Source organism: Morchella importuna (genome assembly GCF_003444635.1).
Source record: "Morchella importuna strain M04M26 chromosome Unknown Morimp01GS005, whole genome shotgun sequence".
In the NCBI taxonomy this organism is placed as follows: domain Eukaryota; kingdom Fungi; phylum Ascomycota; class Pezizomycetes; order Pezizales; family Morchellaceae; genus Morchella; species Morchella importuna.
Window position 1 is genome coordinate 1268296 of NW_025763402.1, and position 17767 is coordinate 1286062.

At 50.8% G+C, this 17767-nt stretch overlaps 4 protein-coding genes across 4 annotated transcripts; 1 reads left to right on the top strand and 3 right to left on the bottom strand.

The window, feature by feature from the left end:
- Positions 1 to 1188: 1188 nt before the first annotated feature.
- Positions 1189 to 2820, bottom strand: LAJ45_02859 (uncharacterized protein; the record flags this gene model as incomplete). Its single annotated transcript, XM_046112450.1, has 4 exons — positions 1189 to 1317; positions 1548 to 2393; positions 2456 to 2596; positions 2680 to 2820. The coding sequence occupies 4 exons, from the start codon at positions 2818 to 2820 to the stop codon at positions 1189 to 1191; spliced, it is 1257 nt and encodes a 418-aa protein (XP_045974576.1).
- Positions 2821 to 4292: 1472 nt separating this feature from the next.
- LAJ45_02860 (uncharacterized protein) lies at positions 4293 to 5702 on the top strand (the record flags this gene model as incomplete). Its single annotated transcript, XM_046112451.1, has 1 exon — positions 4293 to 5702. The coding sequence occupies one exon, from the start codon at positions 4293 to 4295 to the stop codon at positions 5700 to 5702; it is 1410 nt and encodes a 469-aa protein (XP_045974577.1).
- Positions 5703 to 8213: 2511 nt separating this feature from the next.
- LAJ45_02861 (uncharacterized protein) lies at positions 8214 to 9977 on the bottom strand (the record flags this gene model as incomplete). Its single annotated transcript, XM_046112452.1, has 4 exons — positions 8214 to 8879; positions 8939 to 9179; positions 9274 to 9443; positions 9510 to 9977. The coding sequence occupies 4 exons, from the start codon at positions 9975 to 9977 to the stop codon at positions 8214 to 8216; spliced, it is 1545 nt and encodes a 514-aa protein (XP_045974578.1).
- Positions 9978 to 11805: 1828 nt separating this feature from the next.
- On the bottom strand, positions 11806 to 12284 carry LAJ45_02862 (uncharacterized protein; the record flags this gene model as incomplete). Its single annotated transcript, XM_046112453.1, has 2 exons — positions 11806 to 11831; positions 11900 to 12284. The coding sequence occupies 2 exons, from the start codon at positions 12282 to 12284 to the stop codon at positions 11806 to 11808; spliced, it is 411 nt and encodes a 136-aa protein (XP_045974579.1).
- Between the last annotated feature and the right edge of the window lie 5483 nt (positions 12285 to 17767).

Sequence of the window (17767 nt, forward strand, 5' to 3'; positions counted from 1 at the left end):
CGGCCTTATCCCATGGACCGTAACTGGTTTTGCACGGGATTCCGTGCAGATTTGGTATGCTTTGATTAGTTCTACCTTAAGTAGAGCGGCAGGTAAATTGAAGACAGTTGTATGCTCATATCTAGAAGTCTCAAGAAATATAGAAATAATTTTTTTCTAATCTAGATACGACTTCTTGATCTGTACATGTAGTTCTGACCGAATAAATTGAAAACCTCATATATAGGTTTACACTTGAAAACTCCAAAAAAAAAGTGGGAATGTAGATACTTATCCACTTTATCTATATGAATTTTCTGATGCATATGTTATTACTAGACCGCGCTTGATAACTGATCCCTGTCTTGTTTGTATTTATTTCGATTTTATTGGTCCCAGTGTAGCATAAAAATAAAAAGACACCGAAAGCTGGTGGGTCTGGGATCCGTTGCCATGTCCTGAAATATTTATCTCCGTGCAAATCCTGTCACCCTGTCCTGTACATATATATATATATATATATATATATATTTTACGTCCATTTCTATGCATTTAATCAACCATGGTACAAACCAATGAATAAATACAGCAAAAAAAAAAATGCTAACTCAAGTGCAATAGAGGCACTATTATCTGGTAATCATCTTCTTCTGCAGGTTTCAGGCCCGCGGGGGGGGGGGGGGGTGGGCATAAAGGAACCAATCTCTATAGAGTTACAGCAGTTGGGGGGGGGGGGGGGGTAATTTATGTGACAAATTTGCACCGGATCTCGTGCAGAATCGCTCATGGGATAACGAGTGAGAATACCTGACGCGAGTGATTGCCGATGAAGAAGGCATCTCTATCTTAGATGCTTGCAAGCAGCAAATCAAAGTCATTAATACAACACAATTCTAACTTTTCCATCCTCGATACATGCACGTATATATATATATATATATATCATGAGGTTTACACACACAAACCCTAACTACACCTCTACTCGATCTACTACTACACCGTCAACTGCAATGCCGTCGGAACAGGACAGGTCGGAAGTGCAAATCATTAATTCATATATAATTATTAGGGTATTACCTGCCGCCAACTACCTGCACACAGCTAGCTCCCAAACAAACAAACACAAACACAAAAGCCCAAGTCTCACCCCCAACCAACCAACGCCATCTACATGTATCTATCCATTTACCTATTGATCTACCCATCGATCTACACCCCACCCACCACTCCTCCCCCCTCCTCCTTCTCCTTCGCCTTCGCCTTCTCCTCCCCACCCCCACCACCAACTCCGGCACCAACCTCCCCACCAGCAAGTCCAGCACCGCATACCACAAATGCCTATTCACCTCCTTATCACCCCACACATCCACGCACCACTCACCCACCCACCTCCTCCTCTCCTCCCTCCCCTTCTCCCCCTCCCCACCACCAACCCAAACCCCCACGCCCCCTCCGGCACCCTCTCAGCAACCACATCCACCGCCCGCCCCTCACCTCCTCCACCCCACCACCTCCCCCCCTCCTCCCACCCCCATCGGTGCATTCCCGGGAAAAAGCACACCCCTCACCCCCCTCAGCACCTCCGCAACCCCCGCGCCACCCCCCAACACACCCGCCACCTTCTCGCCAATCAGCCCGTCCACCACCGCACCCACTCTCCCCAGCCCCTGTCCCTGCCCCTGTCCCAGGGTGAATGGCCGAAGCAGAAGACACAGCACACCCCACAGCCACGGCTGCAGATGCGGCATGCCGAGGTAGATGGGCAGCAGCGGCACGGCCGCCATCGCGAGAAACGGCTTTGCGCGCGGTGATGGCGCGGGAGGCGTGTGCAGCGTGTGCAGCAGGGAGATGGCGAGGGTTTTGAGGACGGAGAGGAGCAGGAGGAGGGTGGTGAGGGTGGAGTCGAGCGTGGGGGGGATGGGGATGTGGATTGCGGGTGGCTGTTCTTGTTGCTGTTTTTGCTGCAGTGGTTTCGGTTCCCCCTCCTCCTGCGGCTGCGGAGGTGGGGGTGGAGGAGATGTAGCGGAAGAAGCAGCAGCAGCAGCAGCAGCATCACGCCGCTCCAACAAACTCACAACCAGCCCATACATCATCCGCGGCTCACTCATCCTCTCCACCACCCCGCCCACCACCAGCGCCGCCAGCAGGTCGCGCATAAACGTCCGCGCACACAGACTCGGCAGCTTCTCCACCGGCAGCAGCGCGTCCAGCAGCGCGTGCGCAAGCAGCTTATTATACTCCGCCGCCGCCGCCGCCCCGCCAGACAGGGCCGGGTGCGGCTGCAGGTTGTGGAACAGCTGCGCGGGGGTGTGGTGGCTTGTTGTTCCTGCCCGCGCGTGCGAGAGGCGGTGGTCAGTTATGTGGCGCGTTATGAGCGCCGGGAGGTCGTCGAGGAGGAGGAGGGGTATGTCGATCTGTGTTTTGTTTTGTAGTTAGTGTCTGTTAGCCCCCAAGCAGCAGGGGGGGGGGGGGGTACGTTATGGATACGGCGCTCAATCTCGCGAACGACGGCGGCAACGACGGTGATGAGCTCGGCGATGAGGTCGCGGTCGCTGCTGATGGGGGTGTACCATGTGTCGATGTAGTCACGGCAGAGGATTGCGAGGAGGGCGTAGAGCTGGAGGTCGATTGCGGGGTGGTGGGTGATGGGGGGAGGAGGGCGGAGAGTGGTTGGGTGGGGGGCGCGTGGGCGCAGAGGACGCGGCGGATGAGGGAGTGGGTGGGGGCGTCGAGGAGGAGGTCGGGCTGCGGGGGAGGGGGAGGGGGTGAGGGGGTGGTGGGGGGGTCTGGTGGTGCGGTGGGCGGGGAGGGCGGTTTGGAGCTGTGGAAGGTGATGGACATTGTGAGTGCGGTGCAGGATTGCTAGCTGGGGGTGTGTTAGCGGGCCAGCGCAGGAGATAGATCAGAGTAGCTGGTTATTACCGTTTGCTTGTAATTATCATCATATCATGCCCAGATGCCAATGATCAAACGGCGGGTTAGGTACCCAGAGCGCAGTCGTTCAAAAAAAAAAGGCTTGTTGCTATGCTGAGGTGAGGTTGTGTGAGGTGGACAGACAGACAGGGTTAGGTTAAGTTCCCGCCCGCGACCTTGCTTGGCCCAACTTGGCTGCAGCCAATTGAAACGAGCTCACGAAGGCCAGGCGGACAGTCTAGCATTTCTAGACTCGAGTAGCTAGGCTATCCAGAGCAGAGTCTCTGAATCGTAGAGGAGTCCGCCCTCTGTAAAGATTCTGATTCACTGGACTGCCACTGCCAGGGACACTCACGCGAGAGAGAGGCCAAAAACGATCCTCACGAGGGCACGCCGACAGGGACTCAGACCCTTGACTCTTCTTTCCCACCACATTCTTAATTATTTATTTCCTTTGCACACTTTCACTTTTCACTTTCACAGGCCCTGCATATATGGCCGAGCCGACCGACCGACCGACCGACACGATTTTTGTTTGTTTGTGCACGCCGGGCCCTTGCAAACAAATGCCACCCTACATATGCTAGATTAGGTGTGTGCATGTGTGCATGTGTGTGGAATGGGAATGTGGTGTGTCGGGTGAGCAGTCGGATACACTAAGAGGAGAAGGAGGGGTGAGCCGTGACAGGCGCGTGCATGGGGAACAGCAGCGGGGAAAAGAAAGGGTTATCGATAAGATCGATGTGAGGGGGAGGGGTGGCTTGGCGGGACACGCGACAGTGCTCTGGCTTTGGGTTTTTATTTCACTTGGGACTTGGAGGTGGAGGTGAAGGAGGGGGAGAGGGAGGGGGAGAGGGAGAGGGAGAGGAATAGGAGCAGAGAGGGAGAGGAATAGAAGCGGAGAGAGACTATGCTGTCACTGTCTGAACTGAGGTCCGAGGATCTTGAGAGGTAGCTGTGTACTCGACTGGACTGGCTGGACTGGGCTTACCTCCATGTAAAGTAGAGGACTGGCTTACCCCACTTACCCCCCTCTCCTCCTGCCCAGCACAGCACACACACCCCCAGCACACCCCCAGCACACCCCCAGCACACCCTCTTCTTCTTCCTGCTGGCTGATTGATATCTCACCTGCCTCCGCGCCCTTCTGATCGCCGTTTTTTGCATTTTCTTTTTCTCCGCTCGTTTTTTTTGGACCCGTTGAGGAATGCTCATACATGCACAGATTGAGTAGATAGATAGTGGACCTGCTGCCTGCCTTCTTCTTTTTCTTCTTCTTTTTCTTCTGTTGTTCTTCTTCCGATCTTCTGGAAACACACTCACACTTCAGACTCGACTCGACACACACTAGCTATATAGCCTCGACACTTCACTCCTCACCCCGCAGTAGACAGCACACAATGCCCACCCGCCGCCGCCGTCTCCTCGACCGCCTCTCGCGCATCAGCTCCTCCCCACAGCTCACCACGCCCTCCCCCCTCGCCCCTCCTCTCCCCCCCACCCTCACCCCGCACCACGCCTCCTCCACCCTCACACTCACAATCCCCACCCCGCACCCCTCCCAAACCGTCCAAATCCCCTACGGCACCGACGGCGAGTCCCTCCAAATCACCATCCCCATCCCCCCACCCCCGCGGCGCGACCTCTGGACGCCCCTCCCCCCCGAACTCAAACTCCACATCCTCCGCCACCTCTCCACCCCCGACCTCCTCCGCACCGCCGCCACCTCCCGCGACTTCCACACCCTCACCCGCGACGGCCAGCTCTGGTCAACCCTCGACACAACAACCTACTACACGCGCATCCCCGCCGCCCAGCTCGCCTCCCTCATCACCACCGCCGGCCCCTTCATCCGCCACCTCAACCTCCGCGGCTGCCACCAGCTCGCGGCAGACTGGCGCCAAGACGCAGCATACTACGTCCCGCACAACCTCCACACCGCCGTCCTCGAGGGCGCGCAGCCCTCCAAAGCAGCACTCGGCTACATCGTCCACCACAACACAAACCTCGTCCGCCTCGACATCGCCGGCTGCCGCGCGCTCACGTACAGCGTCGCACGCCTCATCGCACAGTCGCTCCCCGCGCTGCAGGCCGCAGACATCAGCTGGTGCACCGGCCTCGAGCCGCGGGGGCTTCGCAGAATCGTGGAGGGATGCACGGCGCTGCGCGAGCTTCGCGCGTGTGGTGTGAACGGCTTCGATGACACTGCTGTCATGGCCGCTATACATGCGGCGAATCGACTCACGACGCTCAACATGAACAGCTGTGCGGCGCTCTCGGACGATGCTATCCGGACGCTGTGTCTAGGCCCATACCACCACCACGGCAGCGGGGGTGCGGGGGCGCCGCCCCCGCCACGGAAGCTGGTGCGGTTGTCGGTGTCGGCGTGTCCGAGGCTCACGGACGCGGCGCTGCACGTGCTTGCGGCGCACGCGCCGCACTTGGAGGGGTTTGAGGCGGCGGGCAACACGGGGCTGACAGACGCTGGGTTGGTCGCGCTGTTCGGGGGTGCAAAGGCGCTCTCGCACGTTGATCTCGAGGGGTGCGTATCCGTCAGCGACGCCTCGCTGACGGCGCTGTCGCGGGCCGGGCGGGTCGTGTATCTCAATGTCGGCGGGTGCGGCGAGGTTGGCGATGTTGGCGTCGTCGACGTTCTACGTCGGTGTGGGGGCGTGAGGGCTGTTGAGGTTGATGGGACGGCGGTGACGGACCGGGTGCTTGATGAGGCTGTGCGGGCGGTGCGGTATCGCGGGGTTGGGGAGGTGGCGGTGGCGGTGTATGATTGTGCGGGGGTGACGTGGGAGGGGTGAGGGGGGTTATGGCGCAGAACTCGGGGGGTGTGGGGGGGAGGGTGAAGGTGAAGTGCTATTTTGGGTGGCAGGCGGTGGTGGATACGCATTGGGAGCGGTGTGGGAGGGGGGAGGTGGCGGAGGCGGAGAAGGTGGAGAGGGCGTGGGCGGTGTTTATGGGTGGCGGGGAGGAGGGCGGGAGGAGGAGGAGACGGAGAGTGGGCGCGTGGATGTGGGAGGCCGGGGGTGGGATGGGGGTTGAGAGGAGGGGGAGGGGGCGGTGTGTGATTTGTTAGGGTGTGGGGGTGTGGAGGTGGTTGGTTGTTTTGTTTCGTTCTTTTCGTTCTTTCATTCTTGGGTTTTGGGTTTTTCTCTTCTTTCTCTTTCTTTCTTTCTTTCTTTTGTCGTGTGGTGTGGAGTAGTGTTTTCTCTGGTGCGGTTCTCCTCCTTTTGGTTCGGTTTGGTTCGGTTCGGTACTTTGGTGCGTGTGCGTGTGCGCTCTCTGTATGTATTTCTCTCTCTCTCTCTCTCCCTCTCCGGTCTTCCCTCTGGCCTTCTCATCATCATGAGTTTTCTTTTTCTATGTAACGTGACCGAGTGATGATCCATGATCCATGATCCAATTCACTAGGGTTGGGTGGCGTATTTGGTTTTTTTTTTGTGTATGCTAGGAGTGTACGTGTTAGATAGCCTGTCTGTTTGTAGGTTTGTAGTGGGGGGGGGGGGGTGAAATATAGGGATTTGGCTTGACTTTACGGTGTGTGCTGTGTGCAGTGTGCGGTTGTGAGTGAGTGAGGGCGGTTGTGGATGAGTGAGGGTGGGAGGGAGGGTGGTTGTGGTTGTGTGATGATGAGAGCGTGAGTGTGATGGTGAATGTGTGTGGTTATTATTGTGGGGGTTGTGAAGTAAATTGTGAGTATGTATGATGGTGAGTATGATGGTGGTTAAGTTATGGCCTGGTGATGAGCGGCCGGTGCATGTAGCTGTGTAGTCTCGTACCCAGCCCGTTACTTGCAGCAAGCTGCCGTGCCCTGTAAGCAGACGGATTGCATGGGGACGAGCCTACATGTAGTGTAGACTGCAAGACTACATAGACCGTACCGCAGTAGCATCCACCAACCCAGCTAGGCACAGGATTGTATTAAAAACCAATATATTGACAACCCCTACGCATACATGTTTCAGTGCCTGCCCGTCTCCAGAGCCGACCAGCCTGCACAACCCCGTCACGTCACCCACGGGAGTCACTACTTAATTACATGTAGGTACTGGGGAGGGCTGATGAATTAGAGGAGCGACGACACATTGAGGAAGACAATCTAAACCGTTGGTAGGGCCTAGCTAGGTCTCATTCCCGGATCCTGCACGAGACCTACAAGCTAGTCTAGCGCAGTGGGCACAAAAAAAAAAAGTCAAAAAAAGTTCCCAACCCTCATCCCCTGCGGCGGGCCGAATCACCTCTGGAAAGTAAGTAATGATCTCAGCATGGGTAACGTATCATGGATGCACGCATATCAAGACATAGACAGGTGTTGAGGCAATGACCTCAATTAGTACCGCACTGCTTGATGGGCTATTTAGGTTATGTAACTTTGAGGGCATGCGTTGTAGCTCATGCACTAGCGTAAAGCTTAATATGCGGCACCAGCCAGGCCAGGCCGACGTCAAGAGAAGAGAATTGGGGTTGATTGGGTTGGCAATTGGATTGGGTTCTATATATATATATTCCGACCAGCCCGGATCTACATAAGTAGTTGGATTTTATGCCCGTGGCAGTACTGTTGTGGCCCGGCCGGAGGGACTATATATATATATGGGCTATATACATGTATGGACTAGTCGGCACTACTACATGGAAGGTTCCCACATAAGTACATGTACCTTTGTTGCTGGAGCGGGATTGAGATTAATTTAGTTACGTTTACTAATTCCACAACCTGACATGCATGACTCAAAAAAAAAACGAGACACAATGCCGAAACCACAAGAACTGTGGATCATGCTATGGGAATCAAAGCTACCAACAAAGCGTTTCCTTAAACTAAAATTGCTTGATGGATCTTTGTACTATACTACATGTAGTACTAATATAAAAAAAAAAAAACATCCTTTCCCCTTCGTTCTCGATCTCTAACAAAGGCCAGTGAAGAAACATTAGTTTAACAACCGGATGAAACACATTCCCCCAACCTACCCATCAATTCATTAATCAGGTAGTCTTTAGAGCAGTAGAGGAGGATGAATAAGGTCTATAAATTGTTGTGCATGTATGAGAACTGAAGGCCCTCATTATAGGCTTAAAAGATAAAATGGCTCCAATTGTAAGATAAAAGTACAGATAATTCAGAGCCACATCGGCATCGGTAACGAACATGAGTAGATCCCGCCAGCTAGCTAAACCAGAGCCACAGGTATATAAACCCCCTAACTAACCATGTCACGTCACAAAAAACCTCCCAAAGTCTACCTTTAACCTCTCTATACCATGGCCACCTGCCCCATTCCTTCCCAAGCATCAACCCACATACACATTCAGTCCGAAGTGATATCCACAAACACAGCGTTCGTAAACATCTTATTACCCCTTGAGCTCTGCTCTTTTCTATCCAGCTTACCATTAACCCTCTTCTCCTCATTCCTAGGGGCTGGCGTAAAGAGACTCTGCCCACCAGATGCACCCTCGCTTCTCGGCTTAAAGAGACCCTTTCCAGTAGATACTGTTTCACTCTTCGGCTTAAAGAGGCTGTCTAACCTCGCTTCGCTCTTCAGAAAGATACTCTTTCCCGTAAACACTGCCCCGTTCTTCGGTTTCCCGATATTCCCATCACAAGCACCATTAGGTCCTGCCCCCCTCACCACTGGAGGCAGCACAGCATTCACCACCAGCGACTGCACAGGACCCACCCTCGTGTTCTCCTTCTTGATGTGCCCCTCGCCGGTAATCTTTTCTTTCTTGATGACAGGCTGCATCAAGGCCCCTGGCTCCCTTTGTTCCGCCTTGATTCCGGGCTCGGTCTTCATTGTGGGCGGCAATTTTCTCTTCTTCTTGATAATGAAGACCTTGGGCATCTCCGGCTTCTTATTTACAATGGGGGGCTGGGTAGGCTTCAGAACATACTGCAGCATCTGTCGGGGATTTGGGACCACAGGGTCTGGGGGAGTGTATTTTGGTTCCTCATCATCCTCGTATCTGTCTAGCTGTACGTGAATAGTTATTTAGTACAGCAGGACAAAAGGATTTAGGAGATATTGCTCACACCATATTCCACCTCCGGGAGTAGGTATTTCCCCGAGCACGTTTTGGACGGCATAGGCTTGAAAATATTGTCGCTCGTCGGTCCCGTGGTCATGATCTCAGGGGCTTTTATTGGTGCCATGTTTTGCTTTGGCTGAGGCTTGTAGCCGTAGACGTATGGGTATTTGGTCATGTCTATCTCGGTTCCTCCTAGGGTGCCAGGGAACGCCTCGGATTTGGAGTCGAAGCATCCCATTGCCTTGCTAGCATCTACATTAACTGAGAAGCACCCGGAAGACATAAAATTTAGGAAGATACTAGGGCTCATACAATTGGGAGTATCGGGGGTGATTGTACCACAGCTTATGGGCCTGGTAAAGGGTATCGTTGATGAAGTCATTGATGCAGATGACCTCAACCCCACGAGAGGGGCTCTTGACACTTATTTTCACCAGGGCCACTGCCTGCATTACCTTTTCCTCCCACCATGCACTGGGGATGGGTGTTTTGCACAAGTGTTTCAGTATCTACATAAATTACCTGCAATCAGTATCATTGGCCCCGTCACACTTAGACAACGTCAACAAACTTACATGCAACTCCTCCAACAGCTCCATCGCCGCCACCTTTCCAAACTGCCGCACTACGAACGCCTTAATCTCATCGTGGCTCCACACCGGTTCCATCAGCCCCTCCGCCCACGGGTACGCCCGTATCTCACTCACCGTCCCTAACACCGCCGCCCGCCCGCCCTGCGCACTGTACAGCGCTGCGATAATCCCCACGTGGTGGAACTCGTCCACGCACACTCTGTTTACTGGCCGCTTACCACCGTTGGCGGGTTGCGACTGCGCATGCCCGACAGGGCGGAAATTGGGCTGGTGACGGTTGCGCTCCCAGAAGGAGCCGGTGTCATGGTTGAAAGGGACTCTGGGGACGCTGAAGGCACTAAAGTGGGTGTGGAGTCTACGCTGGAGGGTGGCGGCGCGGTAGCCAGTGGTGGTGTGCGTGCAGAAGAGACAGCCGATGGCTTTCCAGCGGCTGTGGTCGGGGGTTGCCATTGTGTGGGTTGGTGAATGGGTCTCTTGTGGCAGAGGGCAGTGTTAGATGAATATCGGTGGGTGAGAGGAGGATGTTTGGGGGTTTTTATATTCGATTAATGCCATGTTTAGATATTCTGGGCCTTTGGATACCGATGATGTAGTCTCTCTAGGTATCTGGATATGGCGAGGAGTTTTAAGGGTTCGAGGGGCTATACATGACTCCTGTGTACTAGATTGCACCACCAGTGCCGTGCATGACCTCCAGCACGGGATCGAAAAAATGGAAAAACAAAACCGCACCAACACCAGGGAACGCCGAACGAAACCTCCGGTTTTGACCAGTATCGCCGAGGGGAATTAACGCCCCCCCCCCCCCCCCCTTCCGCGGGCCACTTAGATATACTGCTAGCTACCGTGTTCGAGTAGATTCTACAGCAGCAATTGCAATTCTATCTCCACCATGATGGTCCTAGGTCTAGTAGGTCCTTCCGAACGATAGCCAGCGCAATGCCAGTATACTGAAGTGTTGGCAATGGGCGAGTCAGCGCCTACATTAATATGGTTAGAATAATTCTTCAAGCACCATGTAGAACCATAGTCGGCCAGCCAGTGCTCCTCATTAAAATCGGGAATTCTATAAGACTCTCACAAGCACTCGAAGCGGCTCAGAATTAAGCCTGCTATAAATATAGCCTTGGTAATTTATATACAGCAAACCCGAGGTCTATGTGGTTGGTTCCATCCTACATGGATGATGTGCATGAGTGGGGCTTAGAGAAACAGCTAGACGTTATCGGCGGCCGCATGTGGGGAACGAACAAGAGAAACTTCTACTTTCTGAGACGGTCTTTAGAGCAAGAGATAATCGATGAGTTGAGGTCTACTGTATGTAGGAACTGATGATCAAAACAAAGAAAGAGGGGTCCGGAGAGAAGGCCTCTCTTGAAAGGTATAGTTCAATGTTAGAGGTCAAAATGGTACCAAGACATAGTAGTACAGATAGCTTGAAGCCACATCCAAACCGCATAATAAAGCGTTGACAAAAACGCGACTGTGCCCGCAATGACTTGCCAGAAATAAAAACTTCTTCTCGCTGCTCAACGTCACCGCACAACCGACACGCCGGCATCTAGGGATATTCGGTTGCCTACACGTACTCAGCCACTCGGATGCGAGTTGGTTAACGCATGTCTAGCTGCTGTCCAGATATATGTAGGTGGCCGTCACCCGCCCTCTGAATAACTGGAAATCTCGAGGGCATATTCTGCCTCCCACCGCTTCTGCGGAGTGCCATTACATATGAATGTGATCTGGTATCCTCTGGTATTAAAATATATATATCGAAGTTCAACGACAACTCATCAAATCCCAGATGAGCTTGGTGTCGTTCTACTAAGATCTTAAACCCAAAAGGCTCAAGTCCCGGATCTTTCTAGTTGCTTCATTCCAAATTTTTCAAGTTACTAGGACCTTTTAATTAAGGTATCGCATATACGCTTTGGGGTGTAACTGCTATCTACTGATCTCTTGATAGAAGGCTGGGGCCAGTGTGCCAGCGGCTTTCAAATAACGGAGCTGGAGAATTGTGGCTGTTTCTTCTGTAGCAATTTCCTCCGTCCCTGCATGAAAGGAATATCATAATTCATTCAAAGAAACCGCAGTAGCTAAACAAGTCAAATAAACCCGATTCGACACCTCCGGGAGGCCGCCCGCAAGCAACCGCAATAGGAAGAAGAAAAAAAAAGGGGGGGGGGGGGGGGGGAAGCAGAGAAAATCATCAAAGTCTCAACATGGAGTACCCAATTTCACCCCGAAACGCCCTACCAACCCAACAGGCTAGCCACATCTATTTCCTTCCCTCAACCATAATACCTAACCCCACATTAGCACTCAAGCCGCACGCCGCACACCCCACCACCCACCCCCAGGGCAACACTCACAATGATACCCCTCCTGCGTCTTAATCGCCGGGTTCGTATAGATGGGCTTATCACACGTCGACACCGGCAGCGCATACGCCGCATCCTCAAACGCCTTCAACAAGCTCCCACGGATCTTCCAGCCCAGCGACCCGCCCTGTCGCGCCTTATCCTCACTCAGCTCCCTCGCCACCGCATCGAACTTCTCGCCGTTCGCCAGGCGCTCGAGTACCGTCTCCATTTTTGAGTGCTTCTCGCAGAGGATGTGGCGCACGTTGAGGGAGTTTGCGGACTTGAGCTTGTCGTCCTTAAGCTTGCCGCCTTTCGAGGAGGAGCCGGAGGAGGAGTCTTTTTTGGTGTCCTTTTTGGTGTCCTTGGCTGCGGCTTTGGGGGTGGATTTACCCATGGTTGGTTGTGTACGAGGCGGGGTTTTTTTTTGGGGGGGGGGGTGCGTGGAGGTGTATTTTAGATCTATGGCGAGCTAATGGGTTATCCGGGCACTGAGTGGTCTGTTGTCAGCTTGGGTCTGTGATGTTGATAGAGTAACCCTAGCCCAGTGAAATGTAGACAGGGTAACTATCGTATTGGTACTGCAGTAATAATTCGCCGGCGGCACTAGGATTCATCTTCTCAGACTGCTAACATTCGATCATATCATCCGTACGCTGCAACATGTAGAGGATTTGAAAATTTGCGATTTCGTCAATTATACTCACTCAATGGTTGAAAGAGTGATCAGTGCCAACCGGTATTGGTTTAAATTCTTAGACATAAATATTCACTGTCTTAGCCGTGTACACGTGTTTATATATATATAGCAAGCTAGTAAATACCACTTTCTCGTACGCCTTTACAATCCACCACCGGTCCTTTAACCTGGCCATAACCATAGTTGATCATGATGTATACGTAGTTTGGAGAGATGACTTTTAGAGAGTTGTTAAAAAGCAGCTATTACCTGCCAGATCAATCATTTCCAATATGATAGAATTAATTAGACAAGTCTTTAATCGGCATTCCTATTTCATGTTCTTCCAACCAATCAACCGCAAGTGTCGCTAAATCTATTAATGGGAACTCAAAAGTTCGTATATATATTTCTGCATCTGGGAGCGCACGACGACACATTGATGAAGAGCCTAACGCAGAAGAAACGGATAGTGGGGCGGAAACCTCATTCTCAGACTATACAAGTCCCGTACGAGACCTAGTCTATAGAGTGGGTACGTACAAAAAGACAAAAAGTTCCCAACCCTCATCCCCTGCGGCGGGGTTTCAGGCTGGTAATCTTCTGCTGAATCACTCTGGCAGTGATCTCAGCACAGGTTGAACGCACGCATATTAGGACAGACAGTTATTGAGCCAGTGACTCAATACCGCTGGGCTATTCAACCCGATGCTTGATGTGCTTGTTTGGGTAGCTTTCAGGGCATACGTTGGGCTCTCTTAGCGTAAAGTTTGAATACTTCATCTTAGGCGGCGCTACTTCTTGTAGGAGAAGAGAACCTAAACCAAGTCGCTCTTAGGTTGGATTAAGTCTAATCTCGTACCCATCCCCTGCTTAGCAGCAAGCTGCTCACTCCGCTGGAAGGATTGAACCAGGGGGGTTGGGGACGAGCCTAGGTTAGGTCCTGTACTTCAACCGACCCGGATAGATATTATAAATCTCATGTCCGTGTAGTACTATTGAGGCCCGGCCGGAGCGGCTATGGAAAGGAGAGGGGTTAATTTATATGTCATCATGGGTGGTCACTCGTTTGGCTTGGCGTGTACTGGTCGAGGCATCGATCGCTTCATGTCCAGCTCGTCCTTTCTGTGTTTTTTTATGGGTTACAGTCTATTCTACCTGATACTTGAGGGGCCGGTGCCAAGATTAACAGTGACCCCTAACCCTATTGATGTTAGCCACTCCTTCACCGCACCCCACTCTCTCTACCCTTCATCTTATCTCTATCTTCACCCACCCAACTTTCCATCTCGATCGTTCTCTAACCTTTATCATGCCAGGCCGGTCCCCCGCGCTCCCTCTGCTTCTAGGTCCAACTCCACTATCTGTATGCTCTCATACTTGTGTCACTTTCCCTGCTGTTCTCACCCCAGGATTGCTCCACCTGCCCACCCCCAACCCTTCCCCCGAGGCTTCATTCGCTCCTCCATCAGTTTTTATCCTCGATACCTATTGCATCCCTCGCTACACCAAATTCTCTATCTTCATCTATTTCTTACCCTGTTCCCCTTCACCCCTCATCTTCATCACACTTCACTACATGAACTCATCACTCACCCTTTTATCCACACCCTTGCTTTATGCCCTTGCATCCGGTCTTCGTCTCGCGCCACCCTCCCCTAGTCTCGTGCCTAGCCTGTGGTGTGATTCTTTAACGAGTTGGTAAAAGCCTGCGCATAAAACTACCTCTCTCCCTATATCCCGCTCATCGTCCACACATCTTTCCGCATCCTTTGGCTTCCCCTGTGTTATGTTTATTCATCATTTCATTGCTGATTACTTGCCCCGCCTCGATCCTCCACATTCTTTACCGGTTTTTTTTTTAACTTCACGATATATACCACGCAGGAGGCGTCGATACAACTTCCTGGACCTTTCATTTACCTCATGCATCAATCCGACACGAGGGTCTCAAGCCAGTGCTGGTACCTGGAGTGCAGCAATCAGGGCACTGTGGTCACTTTTGCAAGCAAAAGAATCATCTATGCATCTAGCCTTGTTTGGTGGGAGTTTCGGGTTGACAGATGTGATAAATTTTCTGAGATGGTGAGAGAAGTTCGCACCATCACAAAAATTTCACCATACTTATCGGCTTGTAATAGTCCGATCAAGTGGGGCTAGGTGCGCAGAGGCTTTCTTGTTTGCGGAGTTCCTTTTTTGCTCTTTGCTCGAGGTGTAAGTGCATTCTATCCGGAAGTTTTCTGCATATATAACTATCGGTACAGAAATCATTTGTTTATCGGACAGTAGAAATTATAAATCATACACTTTACCAAAGCACAATTGTCTCTCGAATACAATGATTTAGGGCTATCGGAGTATATCAACACCTGGAAGAAGACATCCCGCGAACAAGAAAGCATCTGTGAACCTAGTCACATCTCAATGGACGTATCCATAGTCACATTTTAACCGATAAGACAATATAAGAATGAAGGATGAGTATCAATTAAGAATGTGAAGAGGTGTCTCGGCAAAGTCAATTGATGATTAGAGTTGACAGGCTGCCAACACCCACACATGCTAACCAATCTAGGCAAACAAAATATTGAATTGTTTGAAGAATAATAAACGTAGCAGAAATTTTTTCTCTGAAATGGGACGATGGCAGAAAGCGAAAGGGCGGACCAAGGCCAACCCCTTGCCTCGGATCATACGAAATCACTCGCTGTGTCTTGGCAGTTTCGATCTCGGCAAGGTTCGCACCATAAACATCCGGATAGGTAGAACATGCCTTCCTAGGTTAAATTTTGGTGGGTAGATGGCTTATATCATCTATGGAGCCTGTCACTTAACTCACCTCAACACGCTAACAGCCGATAGTTTCGAATCGTCGAGATCCCTATCGCTGCCCAGCGCACTAGGGGCTCTAAAAGAGTATTTTAAAAGTGTGCAAAGGGTTAATAATCCAGGACACTCCCTATTCGGAGAGAGATGTCATCAGGAGTAATTCGGCGTATTCCTCTAGACTGAAAGGGTTCAGGCCATATTACACAACTAACGTAGCCACTCTACGTATCGAAGATCAAAGAGAATACTCTTACGGTATCATTCGATGGGATTCAAGCCTTTTATGCTACTCTCTGCATTTTCCGCATAGACAATTGCAAGCTCAATATCCCCCAATGCATTGGCAAAAATGGAGCATAAGTTGATACCGAGTCCGAAAGCTAGGATATAACACCAACACTTCATAGCAAAACAATACGCCCATTGGTTGAATTTAAGGCAAAGAAGCAGATCTAGAAAAATACCCCTGTCCCTAGTCATGGGGTAATGTAACTGAGTTCTGGCGGCGCTTCCTCGACACCATCCACACACAACGTTATTTCAAGACTCAAATAGAGTAAAACACTTCACCCCAGAAAAAACTAGCGGAAATGGTAACAATAGGCACCAATCCCTGGATACTTTTCATACAACATGCTCACATAGGGGCTTGGTGACATGGATATCGGTTGGCACACTTACTAGACAATTCAACTGGAGTCAAAAGCTGCAATATCTCTTCCATTGCAGAAATACCTCTACTCCTGCATAAGGTTTCGGCAATCTATACAACTTCGTTATTTGATTCATTCACGAGTTATCACTCGACGCTCTATCTTGCACATGTAGTTTAACTATGAGCCCTTCGTCCTTCGCCTTAAGGGCAAATCAAGCAACCAGCCCAGGTGGGCTCAGCTTCGATTATAAAACAGAAAGGGAATTTTTAATCTTCTAGGACCCTTCACGAAATAATCTCCTGGCTCGCTTTCATTTATAATTGGCTTAGGCAGGAATTGTTTATATTTTATGCTCGAATAGCTGCAAACAAAACTTCGGAAAAATTCGTTACAACCACAGTAGGAAATACTAAAGGTTATATAGCAGAATACAGCAAAAAGTAATAACCCCACAAACAGGTGTGAGCCGAGGAGATTGGATATGTATAGCGTGAAATTGTGGGAAGATGGATCAAACCGTACGGATAAAAGAGGAAGCAGTAAGAAAACAATAACAAACAGAAAAAGGAATTAAGAAGAGACAACAACAGATAAGTCCTTCGCTGCGGCTACCGCCTCCAAGAGAAAGGAAAGGAATACGAGGCAAGAGGATACTGTGTTTAGATTCTGAATCAAACAGGGTAACAGGTGCGTAAGAGCCACGTTTTAATTAAGCGCCTTGTGTTATCGAGTCATGAGGCCGCATATAGTACTCATTGGACCACGTATGTACTCATGCGCTGCATCCGGTGCTGAGAGAGATTTACCCTACATTGACTCTACCACGACAATGACTACGTACATGTAGGATTTTACACTGCCATGACGACTTTCCATGATTGACATTTGTGTAGAATACGAGTTCAGTTAAGGGTTGGGCAACGACGCTCGACCATTGTGGGTTAGGTTTATGTGGCCGTTTCGTGTCCTTCTGCTTTAGGCATCATCATGAGAAATCACTCGGCTCATTTGATCGTCCGTATCAGGCGGAACCCTGTTTAGCATAACGATTTTTCGTCCCTAGAGTCTATTATAAATCGGCTTGCTTTATTCATAGTTGTTGTGTGCTTGTAAAATCTAGTCGCATTTGGATAATCTTGCTTCTTGGGCGTTGGGAGCTCAAGTACCATCATTGCATCCTTGAAGGGCGTTGTGTTTTTATCGATAGACCCATGACCCAAGAAGTAATACCCGCAGACAAAAAATGTGTCTGCTAAACCTCCCCATGCTGTAGCCCTAGAGAATAAGGTGCCGCAAGAGGTATGATAGGCGTCGCATAGTATACTTGTACCGTCTTTTCCCAATATGGCGTTGCCTCAGTCCTAGGTTTGAATCGGTATTGAGCGGGATATGATATTCGAAGCAGTCCGTACTGCAATGCATTGGTTACTGTGCATGTGTTACTGTGATTCCTTTCGTTAATACATGTATTTGCACTATTCTATGAACCGTCATGTCTCATTGCTGTGGCTTCAAGAATACCACGGCAATGGAATAGGATGGAAGATGCCGGCATGGTGATATATTGCTACTGCGTGGGTGCAATTCCAGTAGTACACCTCTGAAGCACTATGTATTTGTGACAGAAATGCGCTGTTTGCCTATAACACTGCATTAATAGAGTACATCTCCCGGATTCAGCATCTCCAACCACGTACCCGTCCAGCAGTTTATCGA